The 17,791-nt window shown below is 52.9% G+C and overlaps 2 protein-coding genes across 2 annotated transcripts; both read left to right on the top strand.

The window, feature by feature from the left end:
- The first annotated feature begins 642 nt into the window (after positions 1 to 642).
- On the top strand, positions 643 to 3,022 carry LOC128720294 (uncharacterized). The gene is made up of 2 exons (XM_053813959.1): positions 643 to 2,819; positions 2,914 to 3,022. Exons 1-2 carry the CDS (start codon positions 643 to 645, stop codon positions 3,020 to 3,022), a joined length of 2,286 nt encoding a protein of 761 aa, XP_053669934.1.
- A 2,422-nt stretch (positions 3,023 to 5,444) lies between these two features.
- Positions 5,445 to 6,707, top strand: LOC128721010 (uncharacterized). Its single transcript, XM_053814711.1, has 3 exons — positions 5,445 to 5,714; positions 5,994 to 6,114; positions 6,415 to 6,707. The coding sequence occupies exons 1-3, from the start codon at positions 5,445 to 5,447 to the stop codon at positions 6,705 to 6,707; spliced, it is 684 nt and encodes a 227-aa protein (XP_053670686.1).
- Positions 6,708 to 17,791: the final 11,084 nt, after the last annotated feature.

Genomic DNA, 17,791 nt, shown 5'->3' with positions numbered 1-17,791 from the left:
ACGGTAATCGCGGCGAACGACGGCACCAACTTTCACGAATCTCACCCTCGGTTGGTGGAAGGTGTTCAACGATGGAGTCAGCGCAGGCCATTGAGCATGGTTATTTGGATACATTTTTGTGCTGCGCGCGCGCTCGCGAGCGAACCACTGTTTCGCGGCTGATTAGTGATTATTTCGCTGCCCATTTCTCGTGTAACGATGTGGCGAGAAAGAGATGGAGAAAGAGAGATGCAGGGGGTGGGTGTTTGTTCCCTCACTCTCACCATTCCGTTGGCGATGTTTATTAGCCCGTTCGGGGTGGAAGGAGCAAAAAAAAAACCAACAAAATGTTCACCAAGTTCGATATCGGCGGGTAAATGGCACCACTGGAATGACGGCTCAAAACAAGACATTATCGGTTGGCCAAGGCACGTCCAGGTCCAGGCGCATGATCTGCACGATCGCTTTCTGTTTTGGACCACCGGGCAATGGATCGCATGTTTCGTGCCATTGCACGCGCCAGACATTGCGCGAAAGTGTGCACCACTCGTCAGGTGTTGGTCAGCTTGTGCATACTAACCTCAACGTTATCTTCTGTTGCAGACAATCCGCCTCGTAACCTTGGGCCTGCTGTTGGCCGCCGGGATGCTGGCGAACGCTGAAATGGCCCCACCTGTGAGCGGTGTTGGGACGGTCGCATTCACCAGACTGAACGCGTCAACTCCAACAAACCGCACCTCGACCGTGGTACGACCCACGTACACCCGTACCGAGCTGAAGGTGTCACGCAGCCTCAATCCGGACGCCGTCCAGAAGCTGAACGTGCGCTCAAACAACGGCCGCATGGTGCAGATCATCGTGAAAAAGCGCGCAGGTGGTGAATCGCTTGCATCCTCGAGCCCCATCAGCTCTACGACTCCGGTGGGTTTTTCACCATCCCCAAGGGTCACGCCAGCATCGCGAGTGGCCGGAAATTATCGTCTGACGGCTGATACAGCGCCTGAATCGGTGGATGTTATCAACGCGTTCTTGGAGCACGTGAGTCGGCTCGAGCGACCAGCGCGATCTTTCTACGAGGACGAACAAGGTGTGATGAAGAACGATCGTCGACCGGTACGGATAAAGGTGAGCGATGAAGCCGTCCAGGAGAGCCGTGTACCACCGCCTGTGGTCATCAGTTCGGATCCGGTGTACATGAAGGGTGGCCAGGCACCGAAACGCGCTCGCTCGATGCAAGAGATTGGTGCCGATGGTATCCCGGTTGTGCATGGTGTCCGCGTTCCCGATGATGAAGCCGATCGGAGACAGGTGTGGAGAAACGCTCGTGTTATCAACGGTGAACTGGTGCCCTATGAAAAGGGTCATGTACCGGCTCGGCTCGAAGGTACCGCTGGAGATGCCTACGGACAGCTTATCTTCGCACGGCCCTCACAATCAGCGGCTGGTCTTGTTGGATCACGTCAGCGCAGCATCGGTCCATTCACAACAGCGGATAATTTCCAACCTGCCCAGCAAAGCTTCGGACCTTTCAGTGTCGAAGACAACCGCGTCAGTGGACAATCGAGTGGATTGCGTGGTCGCGTTGGTCCACCCGGTGGGAATATTGGACCCTTTTCACGTGCTGACAATTCACGTCCACTCGCGAACGCGCGACTCGTCGAGTACCTGCGACGGATCAACGAAGAGGAGTCACGCAAACACTATGGTCCACAGATTGCGAGTAGATCCGCGAACCTGAAAGAGGACGCGTTGGCCGAACCACAACCGAAGATCCAAAGACGCATGCTCCAGAACCCATCTGGCCAACCGGCATCCTTCCCGGTGTCGCAGATGTACGCACCAGGAGCTGGTGCAGCAGCCGAGCAGGACTCCGAGGATACGCGCCAACCGGTGCTACAGTACGCGCATCCGGAACTTGGCGTTCAACCAGCAAAATCGGTGCCACCAGAGCGCAAGCCCACGAAAGCGATGAAGAAGATCATGAACGTGCAGGAGTACTACAGCAAGTCGGCTCACAACGATCACTCACCGTACGCGATCGAACCGGCCATGGGCAGCAAGGACTTCTACGAGCAACCGCAGGCACCGGTGGGTCCTGGGCCGGTTCCTCCACCAGGTTCACGATTCCCACGTCCTCCGCAGTACGAGAACTTCAAGGGACCGTCCACGTATCCGTACAACTATGGGTATATCCGGCGCGTGAAGCACGAGCGTCCGTTCTGGGCCAAGCTCACTGATCAGATGCGTGAAGGTCTCCAGAGTGGGCTCTCCAGCGTGCAGGAGTTCACGAAACCCGTACTCGAGCCCATCGTTGAAGCAGGTCAAAAGATCTCCAAGAACCTTGGGTTGGTGCGCAAGACGGACGAGGCACAGGATAAGGTTGGTGTGGTGGTTGCGGCTACATCTCCTGCGGCCAACTCCATCATCCTGCCGGCACTCGGACTGATGGCGGGTGGTGCTGCTCTTGGGTTAGGTGCCGTCGCCGTAGGTCGTTTTTTCGACATGGGTCTTTTGCGTAGGTCCGGCAGTGAACTGTTGCCGTTTGACCTTGAGGATGACCTGGAACACAAGCGCGCTCTGGAGGCGATTCAACAACGATCGGATGAGACTCGGTACGGGCGCTCGAAGCGTTCGCTTGCCCTTCGTAGTCCTTTCGAAGACCTGCAGGATGTTGGGCGTGATTCAACGGCCGCGTCAAGAGCTCACTTCGAGCAGCAGTTGCGTGAGACGGACTGGAAACGACCTGCCTGCGCCAAACGCACCTTCTGCCACGTCATGATCCGTCAGGGTGCCGATGATATCGTGCTGATGGAGAAGAAGATGTACACCATGCTGGATATGTAAGTCCATTGGTGGTCTGTTACTAACACGCCTTAGAACTCGCCTCGCTAATGCGCTTTTCTGCGTTTTTTTCTTTTTTACCACGTTCTGCAGGATGCACCCGGCCCTTGCTGCGACCCTCACGGACCATCTCTCGGAGGTGACGGACGCCATCCGCCAGAACGACTGCTCGCGGTTTGTTTGCCAGCAACAGCGGCCCTAAACCCACGACCGAACTCGACGCGAATTGGCGGCACGGTTCTTGCATTTCGACGCTGGTTGATGTTTAGTGCACACTTTTGGAACACGGCGCGATAAGAAGGACGTAAAGGGCCAGGACCCATCCCCAATGCAAAATCCTATTAGTTGTAGCAAGAGAGACAGAGAGACAGAGAGATAGAGAGATGCAGCTCGCGTGCCGTTCGGGAAATCGGGAATCGGGAACGTGTTTTAGAACCGTGTCTGTATTTTATATTAAAATAGTAAGCATCACTAGCGGCATGCGTGCGTATGGTAGAGTAGGTCGAGGTCCAGTCCAGCCCTCGAACTGATGTCGGGTCGTGGGAAGGTCACGGTGAAGGACACCGCTAGGACGTGCACCGTGAGAAACGTCATGTTACCTTTAAATCTGTCTAAGCGTGAGCTGGTGTATCGTTTGGCTCCCACGTAGCGGGTACCTACGGGCAACACCTGCACCAGGTCTGATGCCAGCGCTCTCGAACGTAGGCTAGGAGAATTTTTGATTTCGTGTCTGTAACCAGTGACTGTACATACACAAGCGCATCATATGCCAAAGGAAGCGATGGAAGAGTTGTGAAGGAGCCAGGAACCAGATCGAAAGGAGGCAGGATACCGGGAAGGATTCGACCTTCGCCAGCGTCCCTTTGGGCGAGATTTCGTGCGCAGCGCACCGGTATGAGATTCTATTTTGTGTTTGTTTTCGTGTAACAACCACCCTGGGTGTGGGCCCGAGGACGGCCAGGGTGTCCCGTACTGCTGTATCGTTTGCATTGGAGAGAGGATTTTACTGTATGCAAGAGTTTATTTAATAAATTATTTACTACATGAGTTTGATAATAACAACATGTTTCGTGTTTTATTTAAAGCGAATAGGGGGTTGTAAGCAATTAGGGGCTCGGAAATTGCGGACCATTGCAGAAGAGGACTAATTTATGTTAATCCGAAGTTATCACACATAGGCTACAGCTTTGTTACAGAATATGCTCATAGGTCGAGCTCTCTTCAATAAATACCACGCGTTTGAACTAACCCTGCGTTTAAGAAGCTTTGCTGAGGCATAACTTTGCAGGTTTTTCATCTTTCTACGTGCGTTAAGACGATAAAACAAAAACCAAGTCATTGTTTTAAAACAAAACCATTACCTAACGCGTTTACCTGCGTCGTTGATCATTACGCCCGTATCATACCATCCGCGAAGACGTTGATAAGTGCAACAAAAAAAAACGCACACATACACCTACACTCCCTCTTGATCGATCGTGATCTTGCAGGTTGAAAGTGAAAAGGGCTCGAGCAACAACAAAAAGCTAGCCCCGACTTAAATAGAAACTCAGAAGATCGCTCCCAACTTTCTACCGCATTGTGGCCCACCACTGCGAGGCTCATTTAACGTGTCATTATGCAATCATGCCTGCGGGTGTGTGCGCACGGGGTTAAAACAACCCTTGCTGGGTCGGGTGCAATTGGGATCCCAATTGCTGGCGCTCGGCGGCACTTATCGGATAACCGATTTGATGGTGAATCGGTTTAAAGGGGGAAATTCGCGGCACGAAACGAGAGACCATTTTCCTGCATGATACCTGCGAATTTGGGGAGTGCAGATTTACGGGGAGCCGGTTTCCAACTGGCAAACGCTTGACTGGGAGTACTAATAAGAGCGGCTTATTATTACGTAAAATAAGCGCTTTCAATTAAGGGTAAAAAAGTCAAGTCAATTCTCAGCTTCACCAGAAACTCAATGAGAAAGCCGGTGCTGGTCGTATCCAACAACACGCACCCTTAACGAAGGTCAAGAAAAGAGACCTTAAGGGACCAAGCGGAAATGGGCTGCGATAAGAGGTGCAAAGGTGGCTTCCACGCACGGACGCACCACAAGAGGACCATGTTAAGGAGCCTACGCCCAAGAGGACATGCGTAGGGTTCGAGGGGTGAAACATGAACCGGCCGCGGTGCGCCATTGTTACAAGATTTTTCCATTGTGAGCCCGTAAATCGCTGCCAGCGCGCACCGATGAGCGGATTACAGCCTCGCGGAAGGTTGAGTTGTGCGTGGTGTGGGGGGGGGGGGAATAGACACACACACATACACCGAATGAATGGCAAAGAGCTGGCGACAAAAATGCGACAAACGCATCTTCCTGCCCGATCGTCTTCGTTAACCGCGGCGCGATATTAGGATGAAGCGTACCGAGGAAAATTGAGCCTCATTGTGTTGCTACCTGGCCTCGTCTGCTACCTGCGGCCTGGCCGGGTTTTCCTGGCAGAGGATATTTATGGCCGCCCGTGAGCAGCCCAAGGCTCAGTCTGTTTTCCGCCAGGCGTTGAGGTGCGTCGAAACCAGGACCTGTCTCTTTGGATTTCGGTGCAAGTGCATTTTCCAGAGTCCTTGTTCGTGCTACAATCGCCATGAAACCTGCGCTCCTGCTTGGTTGCGCCTTCGTCGTGGTTGTGTTGGTGCTGGTGATCCCCGAGGTTAACTGCAACGTGCATGATTTCGAGGGAAATGAGCTGCACGTGCCGGAGTATGATCGACGACGACCGATGGCAAAGGATCAGGGTGTTGGAGTTGGGCGTGGATTTGCGGAGAGTGCCCGTGACATCCTGGCAAGTCCTGCCGGTCAGCTGGCGGCCTACGTCGCTAAGGAGATGATCAGTCGATCCGCAGGAAATAGCCAGGTGTGTGAGTGTGCGAGAGTGAAACGTTTGAAGATGTCCGTGAAGGATGTCGCATTCCAGTTTGATCTCAGGATGCAGTGGCATTAAACGTGTTAACAATCGGAAAAATGCCATGGCCTACTGCGAACATTGCTTATTTTTCAATAAGACGAATGTCAATTCGAGTCTCGTTTTGGCAGGGATTCTCTTGTTGTTCCATTCTCGCAACTTATACCAGACAGTTTTCACTTTTTCCAATCTCAAGAGTCTCTCTGTTATGTGAACACCATTCTTCCACAGGTGCTCAGCCTGAACCTAACCAACCTGCTGATTCTGTTCCTACTAAAGGCGCTCATCTTCGCCGCTGGGCTGATCGGTGCCGGTAATTGGAGCCAGTACGCTCGCGGACGCAGTGAAGAAGGTAAGAGTGAGAAGGAAAGAGATAGTAAGACCAATTTCCCGACCCAACACACCGGAACCGGTGGGACATAACCCCCATCGTCATCATCATCATCATCATCATCAACATCATTGTTGTTGTTGCCCGTCGCGGCTGCTGCACTTCGAACAAAACACCGGAAGTATCTCGGCGGAATCTTGCAATACTCTTGCAAAGCGAGCGAGTCTTGTACGCCTTCCTACCCCGGACTCAACACAATGGCTCCGTGCTGTCTGGTGGGTGTTAATAACACTTGCTTCCTCTTCTTCTTGCGCTATTCAGGTGCCAACGGTGGAGGGTTTCTACTACCGGGCGAGGCCAACCTCATCATAGGTTACCTGGCTGCAGAAGGTTCCGGCCAGGATGGGTGTCTGATGCGATCAGCCTGCAGGGCACCACGGACGGCTGACGAGTACGCTCGAGCTGCGCACGCCCTTATGAAGGGTGCCGAGATGTTCAGCCCGGATGTGGCGGAAAACTACAACTACAAGCGGCTACTCGCGAACCTGGACCGGGCCGCACTCGAAGGTCTGCAGGGTGCACCGTGTGAAATGATCTACGCCTGTCACATCTGAATGGAGAAGAGCACCTGCAGATGAAACGAAGCGTAGGTAGGCGTAAGTTATTTCAACGAAGGTGTGGAGGCTCGTTAAGAGGCTGCCTCACTCTCAATTTCTCTTAGTGTAACACACCCGTCGGGAGGAGAATGAGCAATAAAGAAATGTTAGTTACAAGCACCATTCCCTGTGGAGCGCGTGTTTCTGGTTATTTGGATTTGATTTTGAGAACAGCTTTCCAGGGTCGTCCTTGAAACCCTTGCGCCGGTGGTTTACTCAAACAAAATCGCATTATAAACAGGTTTACCAAACACCTTTCCTTTGGGTCTCTCTCTCTCTCTCTCTCTCTCGTTCTCGCTCTCTCACATAAACCTAAAACAAAGATCGCAGATACCCACGATGATGTGTGGCAGCTAATGATCCGCCGGAAAAACCCATCGCTCGGTGGCAAGATAAAGACAGCAATACCTGGTGCGAGTGAGAGCGAGCGAGTCGGCGACAGTATGTGAGTAAAGCACCGTCCAACGCCTGCTTTGTGGTGCATCAGCAAAGGCCTCAACCATCGAGCGTTGACAATATAATATTGCTCTAATGACGCCGACGAACAGCAGGTACCCTTCTATTACGTCCCTTCCATTCCACCTCGCGTTTCCCCACCCGCTGCGATCGATCAATTCAACCCTAGGGGGTGGGCCGGACCAACGGGCGTGCGATACAATCATTCGGGACTATTCATCCGCGTGCGCGCGCGCGCCCGTAACCCAACACCCATATGTTGCATCGACTAAGGGCTTTTCCCTTTTCAGAGCGGGATGAATCTCGGGGTTTGGTGGAAAACGGATTCGCACTCGTCCGTTTCCTTTGCCCTCAGGCGCCTTCGAAGGGGAGGGTTGAAGGAACAAAAAAAAAAGAAAAAGAAAACCCCCGACGAGCGAAACCGCCACGGGATTCGGGCGTCCGGCTGCGAAAAACAACTGCTTAAATCCACTTTGGATTTCCGAACAATTTACATTCAAAAGCACTCACAACTCGAGGCCACCATGAAACGGCCGGGACGGGAGTGGCGAGTGGGAGGTGAATGTGCACACACGCCATCACACCGGTCACGATTTGGGATGACTTTTCACGGGGTGGTTTTTTTTCTTTTCTCCTTCATCGCTAAACAGGACCTTCCTAAGGGTGCATGTGGCTTGTTCGAGCCTTTCTTCGTATTTCAGGCGCGCATCCCGCGTGCGGAAAATGTTAATTCTTGTAACACCACTTGCGAGAGAGAGAGAGAGAGAGAGAGAGAGAGAGAGAGAGAGCGATAGAGTGAGAGAAAGAGAGATGGAATCGCACCATCTCGAACCACTCTTGGCAGCATCCAGTCCAGCGGCATTATTTCGCTCCCACCGCCTATAATGGGCTATTGGATGAGTCTCATTTAAATTACGAACGACAAGCGACACTTCGATTCGTCCTGTCGACCTTCCTGGGTGATGTAACGCAAGACCCGTTTGATGACCTTTCTGCCAATTCCTTCAGCACGTTACTTCTGCTGTGACGGGCTGTGACAGATGTTGGTCGGCGGTTTTCTCGCGTATCGGCTTTCCGGGTCACTCTGGCGTTGTTCCTTTGTCGTTGACTTCAACGCATCGTTTCGTCCTTTTACGCTTTAACTTGCGCCGTGGGGAAATCGCTCTCATAATGCTGCCTTTTTTGCATCAGAGTTAGTCACAATTTGCTCATTTCTACGTCCTATAGTCATATCCGAACAAAGTCTCAAAACCGACTTGCTGCGTTTGAGTCGCGTATGCCAACCCCTAAACTGCTACGTGGTAATTTATGGAAGCTGATCAACAAGGTATTCGAAGGGATCGGCCCGCTCTAATGCCTCTCTATCTCCACCGGAGTGGAACCCCACAACCCGCAAGCACGAAAAATCCCTTCCACACGCACGAAACGACAAAATGCGACCCGTCGAAATGCAACACAATCAACCCGGATCGACGGTTTGGAGCTGAAGTCCTGAAGCTCCGGCAGTATCGAAAGGATGAGTGCGAAATTTACCAGCATCGACCCGCTTCCGGTGCATCAAGTGCAGCTTTGTGCAGCCAGTTCGAGCAATTATCCGGTCCACCCCTTTGGCCACCCCTTCGACCCCACCACCGCATCCTATCCGGACAAACCCGAAACGAACCAACGGTGCAGGTTCGGAACACCGTTTCCTAGAACGCCAGGCTCGTCCGCCCACCCGGAGGGTGCCCTCGGGGCGTACATATGTCGGAATTGAAATAGAATTCAATTCCCGGGCTCTCCCTCTGCTTCTTTTTAGCCACTCGCCTAGCTTCCCTTGGCCTCGTTCTGGTGCGTATTGTTGCAGTTGCCCCGGACAGGCCACCTGCACCGTACGGACGAAAATTACTAATTCACCCAGGGCCCAGGATCCAGGACCCAGGACCCGAGTCAGTGGGCGGAGGGCCTTTCGCCATTGCGAAACAAAACGATAATTATGCTCTCTTATTATCGCAACCTGATCAAACGCACTGTTTGGTGTGCGGTTGTGTGCGTGTGTGTGTGTGCGAGGTCGCCTCCCTTCAGTGGACTGTTTGATGTCCGAGCGGAGGACCAGGACTACCCGAAAAACCGATCGATCGGTGTCGGAGACCGGAATCGCATTGCGGTGGCCGATTTGACGGTACGCAACCATTTTGTCCACCATCCCAGAAGGTGACCAGGTCCTGAGGTCCTGGTGGGCACGTTCTTTCAAGCCGCTACTGGCCCACACTCGAAGTCGTCCTGGCTGAAGTCCACGGGAAAACCATTCCCCGAAAAATTGCCTCGCGGCCTCGATGCCGGGAAAGAACGAGAAGCGGGTGGAAAATTCATCCCCAGCACGAGAAATTATGCTCATCATGCCGGGCGAATGAGAACCACCCTTGCTGGTCTCTCCCATCCCACCACGCGAAATATTTCCCGCTGGGCCGAAGGATATCCGAGAGAACGGATCCGTCTCCGGTATTCTGCGCCCGTGCATCGCTCCGGGCGCTACTGTTGTGAAGGGCAATGCGGATGCGGGATGGAGGAGAGAGCGAGAGGGAAAAAAGTCACGTCACACATCACAGGCGAAGCGAAAAATTGGAAAAAAAAATCACACATACACACACACATACACCGAGCTCCTTCGACACACCAGCAGAAGCGCCTTCGAGCACTCACTTCGAGGACACAAAGGACGCGAGGACGGGTTTTGGAGGAGTTTGCACCCTCCCAGCGCTCGCCCTTGAGCTCTCGGGGGTCTCGAGAACTTTTCCACCACCACCCCCAAACCCCGGCGTCGCACCCCCCTGTGGACGAAAAGGACGAAATGGAAAACGCCTGCCGATCGGACCGGTCGTTAGCGTGCTCGCGGTCGTCTGTAGGGATGAATTTGATAGAACGGAGACCGCAGATGCCACCACCGTACCGTGGGTCTCGGTTCCTCGATCGGTGGGGGGGGGGGGGGTGGCGAAGAAAAATAAAGAAGAAAAAGATGCCCCATGAAGCAGCGTGGATTCCTTGCGTCCTGGCGTCGTTTCGATGGCGTCTCCTCGGTCGAACCATCCCTCCGGGAGGACCACCGAGATGGACTTTTCCCTGTTGTTCGGGAAAATATCGAACGCACACACAGCCACACACACACACACACACGCATCCACACGCACGATGGAGTAGCAGAGGCAGTCTCCCCCGACGAGCTATCTATCTAAATAGAAAACATGCGCTTTTTCGCCCGGTTTCCATTAAAAAGTCATTAAACATCGTCCTCTGTTGGAAAATTATTAAACACGCTCTCGCATCAAACTTTGCGTGCGGAGAGCGGTCGCCCCCCTTCTCCCCCATCCCACCTCCTTCTTCCTGCTTCGCTTATCCTTCTCCCCCCACTGCTGGTTGGGATGTGTTTTTATTTCGTTGTTTTCCACTTCTCGACCGGGTGGTGGAGCCGTGCATTGTTAGTGTTTTCGTTCCGGTTTGCTGTGGGGGCGGGATAGAGGGCCAGCGGAAGCGGGGTTATCATTTTCCACCCCGGTGTGGGTGGATGGTGCAATGGGAGTCGGGTCCCGAGTGACTCAAAATGGTCGGAAAAACCGCGACAACTTTGAGCTGAAACCGATCGCTGACAGTGCGCGTGTGACTCGAAAAATGAGCTTATTTGTGGGCCATTTTTTCTTGTGGCCATTCGAGTGAAGAAAAAGGAGCGCTGTTTTTCCTCGCAGGAGAAACATACAAGCGCGAATTGAGCCACCTTTTCCTGCAAACGATCTTAAAGGGGCAATGGATTCATTCGTTTGGTACATCGCAAGGACCAGAAAAGGACGCTCGGAGCCTTCCATCAGAAGACGGTAGCTGAAGCAGCAAACTTCTACGAGTTCCATCTACCCCGCCTCCCTTGTGTCCTTTGCGACGTGTACCCCCTGCTCCCCCGTCCAACGAATGCTCGGGGCCGTCCGTAAAAGCCCCCGCTAATCGAAGCCTCGAGCCATCAGCGCTGCTCGAAACGCGAAGGACGACGCTTTTACGTGGAAGTTTTCCCATACCCGCCGTACGTGTGTGCATGTCGGGCACACACATGACGCACGTTCGCACACACACATACACGTTCGATGGTGGGTTCGGTTCTGGGAGTGAAACAAACAAAAAGAACAAGAAACCGATGGTGAACGCAAAAGAAGAAGCAAGTAATCGGCCCAAAATGGAAAAGGAATAATCTCCCAGCATCAAACGCCGAGCTGAGCGATGGGATCGCAGAGGGCGAGCAGTGGGAGGAAATGCAGGAAAGCGAAAAGCGCGCTACCCACCCACCCCACGCGCCACCCACACGCTCCTGGCGCTTGCAATGGTTTGGTTTCAGCTCTTATTAGTGTTTATCCGAAAATGAGACAAAAACGGTTTCGCCTTTTTAATGCTTATTGAAAATACATTTAAATGCCTTTCCGGTGGAAAGTCACAAACAACGTGCACACGAAACGAGAAAAAAATATTGGCCCCTCACGAAACGGGTGGAAACATACACACACGCGCGCGGTGGAGCATGTGTTGCCGCCGCGTTTCCCGGCGGATGGTAATTTATCCTGCCCGAAAGGAGCAGCACGGGTAGTTGCGTTGCGAGTGAGCGAGAAAGTGAAAAATGGAGAAAGAAAGAGAGAAAATGAATGAATATCATCCAGCGTGTGTTGTGGGGTGGAAAATGGACCGAAAAGTAGGCCGGGAAGGGTCACAACGGGAACGGGAAGCGCCAGAAGCCATCCTCTTCGCGCTAGGGCTGCGTGCGAACGAACGACTGGCTGCGTGCGGACGGATAAACACCGATTGGCTGCGTTCGTTCGCCACCGACAGCCGCGTCGCGGTGGAATGACGTCGAAATTGAGCAGCAATGAACGAAACCGGTGAGTCTGTAGGTCGCAAGTGGGAGCGACGGAAAGGGTGACCAAGCGGGGAAGAAGGGAGATCCGAGGGAGACTCGTCCTTTCCCCGTACTGCCTTCCCTTGCGCCTCTACACGCCACCGAAAGGAGAGTGGGCAATGGGAAAGTGTGCACGTACATTAAGCTTTTTATGCTCTCCGTAGATAAAAGGAATCATGTTTTTTTAATTACGATCGTTTACGACTTTTTCTACCGCCGTCGCCACCGCTGCCCGTGGCGGTTCCGCCGGGGCGACCGTCCCACGCACCGTGGGTTGCCGTTTTTCGCCGGGCTCGGGGAAAAACGTTTTAGTAACCGTCCGTAAAACGGTTTTCGCGAAATTGGCTAATGTATCCCGCATAAAATATACACGGGGATACCCGGGCGGTCCGGGTTCTGGGGCCTGCCGGAATCGTGGCTCCCGGGTTTCGGCCGCGAAGAAGCCGTCGGTTAAAACCAATCCGGGACCGACGGGTTCGACGGGATTGAAATCAATTTCTATGCAGCTTCGAGCCACGAAACCCCTTTACCGGTCGGTAGTAGTGGGCAGGACGCGAGGCGGAGTGATCATTTTCGAAAACTCGTATTCGATTCGTGGATATTGGCGATTTCGGTTCTGGCGCGGGTATGAAATTTCTGCCATCGTGCTGTTTGGGAGAACCGCACCGGCCATGCTAGTTGAAACGTACTGCGGCGCTTCGTTCGGGCCCTTCCAGCAAATCGATTTTAGCTCACAAACCACCGCTCACAGACCTGCTCACAAAGCGCATCCTGCAACTTTGGTTAACGTGAGGGAAACGAAGAAAAAAAAACAAAGAAAGCAACAACAACAAAAAAACAAGAAACCGACCCCAAGCTGAAAGCTTCAGCTGGCGTTGCTTAAAAATTTAAAACCGCTAACCCGTTACCCGAACAGCGGCACGGCACCAGGACGCAGGGGCGACGGAACTAAAACAAATAGGACCTCCGAAATGGGTGGCCTTTTCCTTTTATGATGGCCCGGCGACGGTGGAAAACTCGTTGCGGTTCGTGACATAAAAGCGCATAAAACAGAAAGCTCGAGTATTGTGCCTTCCTTTGGTTGCTTTTTGTGTTTTCCTCCCGCACACACACACATACACACACACACAGACACACTCCCAGGGTCATGTGGGGGAGGTCCTTTCGAAGAATCAAAAGAACGATGGCCCAGGATGGTGCCGCCGTGCGGTTGCCATCGCTCTCGTTCGCAGCAGCCGTTGACGTATCTCGGGAAAACCCGGGTGTTCCTTCGGATTCCTTTGAAGTAAGTTTACGTCCATTTTCCATCGACATACCGGGGACGGTTTTGGTTTTTCTCCGGTAACGGGAGGATGTTCCCATTCGTGGTGGCGTCTTTTTTTTCTGTGTTGTCTCCCTGCCTGCATTTCTCGTCCTAGAGCCACCAGGATGGGTCTGAATGGCGCGTACGAACATCGCCGAAAGAGAGAGAGAGACAGAGAGAGAGAGAGAGAGAGAGAGAGAGAGAGCGCAGAAAAAAATACGGGCCCCGGCAAGAACACAACAACTTTTGATGGTTTTGTTTTATGTTTAAGTAATTTGCTGAAGTTTGTTTCCCATTTTGGCCGGCGCAAGGGCACAGGGCGTACCTTGCCCCCGTACCCTCGCGAAACCCTGCGCCCTTACCGGTGCTTCCCCCCGTTCCCGAATCGCTCCAAACGTAGCTCGCTGGCGGGAGGAGTTTGGCAATTAGATTTGGTTTAGTGCATTACCGTGCATTACGAGCGGAATCGCTATATTCTGCTGCTGCCGATGCTCGGTTTTATTCCGTTACTGGGCCCGGGCTGTTTTTCTTCTCCATTTGGTCTTTCTTTGCGAGTGCGAGAAACACTGTGTGTATGGGTGTGTGTGTGCGTTGTATTTTTTTCTCCTATTTTACTCTTCTACCCTGCTCGCGTCCTGGCAGGAAAAATGCTTTCTATTTCCATCCCCAATCGCCGTCACCGTCACCACCACCAGTGCGCATATCCCGCTGCGGTGTGTCAAGTTGTCCCTAATGCATTTCGGGTCTGCTACTTGACACTTTGGCCAAACCAGGGGAGCCTCCGTTCGAGCTGGCTGCTCGTTGCTTTTTTACCGGTGGCCTAAATAGAGCGCTCGCACCACGAAGGCGAAGGCGTTTACCACTCCGCCACGTGCCGGGGTTCAATCCATTCCAAGGATCCATACGCCAGTCCAGGTGCAGGACACTCCGACGAGCAACAACAACAAGAACAACAAAAAATGTATAAAGCTTATTTTCACTGCGTGAGGACACGCGCGCGCGTGTGTGTGCGGTTGCTCTAACGTTAATTCAGGGCGTAGGTAAAATCACCATCCAATGCAGGGATAAAAAACGATTCGATCAGAACCGCCTTCTTGCGCCGAATTCGAAGGGATGGTTCGAGCTCACACGGCCATAATTAGCGGGAGCGGAACTGAACCGGAAGTGTAAATATTGTGACACAAGTAAGTGAGCGCACGTGTTGTTGCTTAGCCCGCGTGACGTTTTCCGCCCTGTCAATTAGGCAGCGGGAATTATTTCGGTCCCGGTCAAAACGGCAAATCAAAGAAGGCCACGTTCAATAGTTTCGAAATTACACGTCTCCTTTGCACTCGAGAACGCATTGTGTGATATGTGTGAAAAAGTCACTCAGTCGGGGAATTGTGAATGGGTCGACTATTACCACGCTTCGGGAAGGTGCTGAGATGAATTAGCTCATTTAAAAGGCGACAGTTTTCAGTTCTTTTTTAGGTTTGGCCAGTACCTAGCCGCCACAAAGAGGTAACATATTGTTGAACTCTTAAAATGGGATTTAAAGAGCAAACAAAAAAACCCGTACGCATTTAAACTAAAACAGAGCTAGAACATGCAACGATCCCGAATCCTTAAAGCAGCCCTATTGAGGGGTTCTACCGAAAACTGCTGGTATTGAAAACCCGCCCTATTTGGTGTCCTCCTGCCGCCCGCCTCCTCCACCTGCTCCACTTGCTCACCCACCAAGTCGTGTATGATAAATTGATTTGCTCTGGCCAGGTTAGGGCCAAGATTCGAATGCGATATCGTCACCGTGCCACCGCTTGGCCACCCATCCGGCCACCTTGCGACTGCCACGGTGGGATAATTACATTTACTAAACTTTATTTCCACAAATGCCATCCACCCGGGCCGTGTTCGTGACGGGGGAAGCTTTAAAGCCGGGTGGAAAAACGGATCAATTGGCCGTTTATCGGTAATCACCGACGGCTGGGATCGTGCAAGGTTCTTTGGCCGGGTCCACGCTGCGAAGGGCCAAAACGCGGATCGCAAATCGGGATGTTTTTTTTTCTTTTTTGCAAGCCAACAAACCAAAACTATTCATCGTCCCCGATAAGCGTGAAGGAGACCATAAAAGGCGAACGCAAACGAAGACACATTCCGAAGGGTGAAACTTTTGCCAAACACGCGAACTAAAGCCAAATCCTGCTCTCTTTGTGTGTGTGTGTATGTGTGTGCCATGAATCGTATACCGAGACAACGGAGTGGAGCCGGAAGAAAGGGCACCATCAAATGGTTTAACTGGGCAGCTTTTCACATTTCCCCCAACGCGCCCGATGGGTCCCGCTGGGTGGCCGCGGCTATCACAACCAGTATCAGAAACCGGCCACCGTCAAGGGTTGTTTGCAATTTATTCAAATACATCAACCCTATAATAACAACACAAAAAAGCATCCGGTCAGCCTGCCGAAGGGGGCATGGGCCCGTTTGCACCCTGCACTGGTCCGTAATGTATGTGTGTGTGCGAGAGAGAGAGAGAGAGAGAGAGAGAGAGAGAGAGAGAGAGAGAGAGATAGGGAGAGACACAGTGAGTGAGTGAGGGAAAACATACCGCCACAGAGATGCTCGGAATGTTGTTCCTTCCCAATCAACTTCAACCGCCCAGCAGCTCGGTTCCCAGATGGCCAAGGATCCGGATCCTGCTCCTGATGCCGCCGTACGAAAGGCACGAGCTATCTGTGGAGCCCGTGTCCGAAAACAAAGACATCCTGCATCCTGGGCGGTGGATGATGCGAGTACACGCGAGCAATCGAGTACAATGAAAGGATAAAAAAAACAGAAAGAGAGAGAGCAAAAAAAAGGACACACTCCACACGGGCTCCACTTTCGTCCTTCTGCTCCGTGTGGGCGACCATTTTGTTGGCTGCTCGCAGCCTCCCGTACGCACCTTCGGGCGCTTCAGCGAACGCAACCGTATGACCCAATACCAAAAGTCGAGTCCTGGCACATCAACGCACACGTACGCCTACACATCACGCGCGCACCCACACACCGAACGTGACGCGAACACGCGAACACCCGAAAGAGACGGCCAGGACAACGGGACCGACGCTCACGCCAGTCGTCCTTGTTTGATCACCAGCAGGCTCGGCCGCCGTTGCCGTAGAAACGTGCTACCAAAGTGCTATTAGCTCGAAATGATTGGTCCATTTTTTTTTGGTCCACCAACGCGAGCCTCTGGTGTGCTCGTGCGGTTGTCCTTGTTGTGTCCTGGCGAAGGATAACGCCCGGGCATGCGCCGCATGTGTCGACGGTCCCCTTACGAAATGGCTCCTTTCAATTGCGTTCTCTCTGTCTCTCTCTCTCGCTCGCCTGTGAAACTCGCACATCCTGGATCGATTGAAGCGTGTGCGAGTGTGTGTGTGTGCGCTTTCTCTTTCACTCATTCGAACGCGCGTTCGTAAAAAGGATACGCACACGGTTGCCGTCTCGCTCGCACGGTGCACCCGTTCTGGCAGCACTGCTTGCGGGTGCGAATACACCGTGAAATTGCCCCGTTGATGGAAATCGTCCGGCCCTCTCCCCCACCCCCCGCCCCCTAATGCATCCACCCTCGAACGCCGCGTAGCAGCAGCGATCCTTTTCCGGCAGCGCGCAAAAATAGGACCTTGGCAGGAGGTGGCCGCGTTTCGCACACCAACCAGGTCCGGTTCGACCGTCCGCGAGGGGACATCAGATGATATTAATTTTGTTACTTTCGAGCATTTCGATTTCGCAGTCCGATCAAACCCGATGCACCCCGCGCGCTGACGAGGGCAGGATCTCCGAGCCAGCAAGCGACCACCGGCGACCACGTAGCGAAACGCAGCAGCAGGTTCTCGGCCAGCGGAAGCCGTCTGTCGTGTGCTGTCAGCAGGTCCTTGGTGTGTGACTTGCGTGTGACTCCTTTGGAGCCAGGATTCCAGTGGGGGTTCGCTTTGCAATCGCTCGACGAATCACTCGAGGTGCCGTCGGAGTGGCCGCAAGCAAGTGATAGTGTGTGGCTTGGGTTTCAGGTCGGACAAAGCAGGACTACGATTACGAAGATTAAAAGTGCAGCACAACCTGTGAACCTGTGTTTGAATAAGGAACAGCGCGAAGAAAGTGACGCGAAAAGAATCAAAACATCTTGAAGCAGAGTGCAAAAGCATTACGGACAATCAGTTGAAGACCCTAATCAGATCCGTTTTTCAAAACACAGCTTTAGGACGGTCTCGTGAGGTGTCCCCTTCAAGGTGTATAACAACACATGCCTGTGTAATCTAGTAGTCTGTGACAATTCCACGAACGCGTGAGGATCGATAAAAGGTACTCGAGCGTTGTTTTGTACAGAAAGAAGAGCCCCAAAGGACGCCAACTTCGATG

The sequence above is a fragment of the Anopheles nili genome, chromosome 2 (genome assembly GCF_943737925.1).
Source record: "Anopheles nili chromosome 2, idAnoNiliSN_F5_01, whole genome shotgun sequence".
Classification (NCBI taxonomy): domain Eukaryota; kingdom Metazoa; phylum Arthropoda; class Insecta; order Diptera; family Culicidae; genus Anopheles; species Anopheles nili.
The sequence above is the reverse complement of the archived record's forward strand: the minus strand, read 5'-3'. Positions and strand labels throughout refer to the sequence as shown.

Excerpts from the sequence above, each read along its gene's own strand:
- LOC128721010 (XM_053814711.1), top strand. The coding sequence starts at position 5,445 with ATGAAACCTGCGCTCCTGCTTGGTTGCGCCTTCGTCGTGGTTGTGTTG. Across the intron at positions 5,715-5,993 it reads GATCCGCAGGAAATAGCCAG|GTGCTCAGCCTGAACCTAAC; the intron begins GTGTGTGAGTGT and ends ATTCTTCCACAG. Across the intron at positions 6,115-6,414 it reads TCGCGGACGCAGTGAAGAAG|GTGCCAACGGTGGAGGGTTT; the intron begins GTAAGAGTGAGA and ends TGCGCTATTCAG.
- LOC128720294 (XM_053813959.1), top strand. The coding sequence starts at position 643 with ATGGCCCCACCTGTGAGCGGTGTTGGGACGGTCGCATTCACCAGACTG. Across the intron at positions 2,820-2,913 it reads ATGTACACCATGCTGGATAT|GATGCACCCGGCCCTTGCTG; the intron begins GTAAGTCCATTG and ends CACGTTCTGCAG.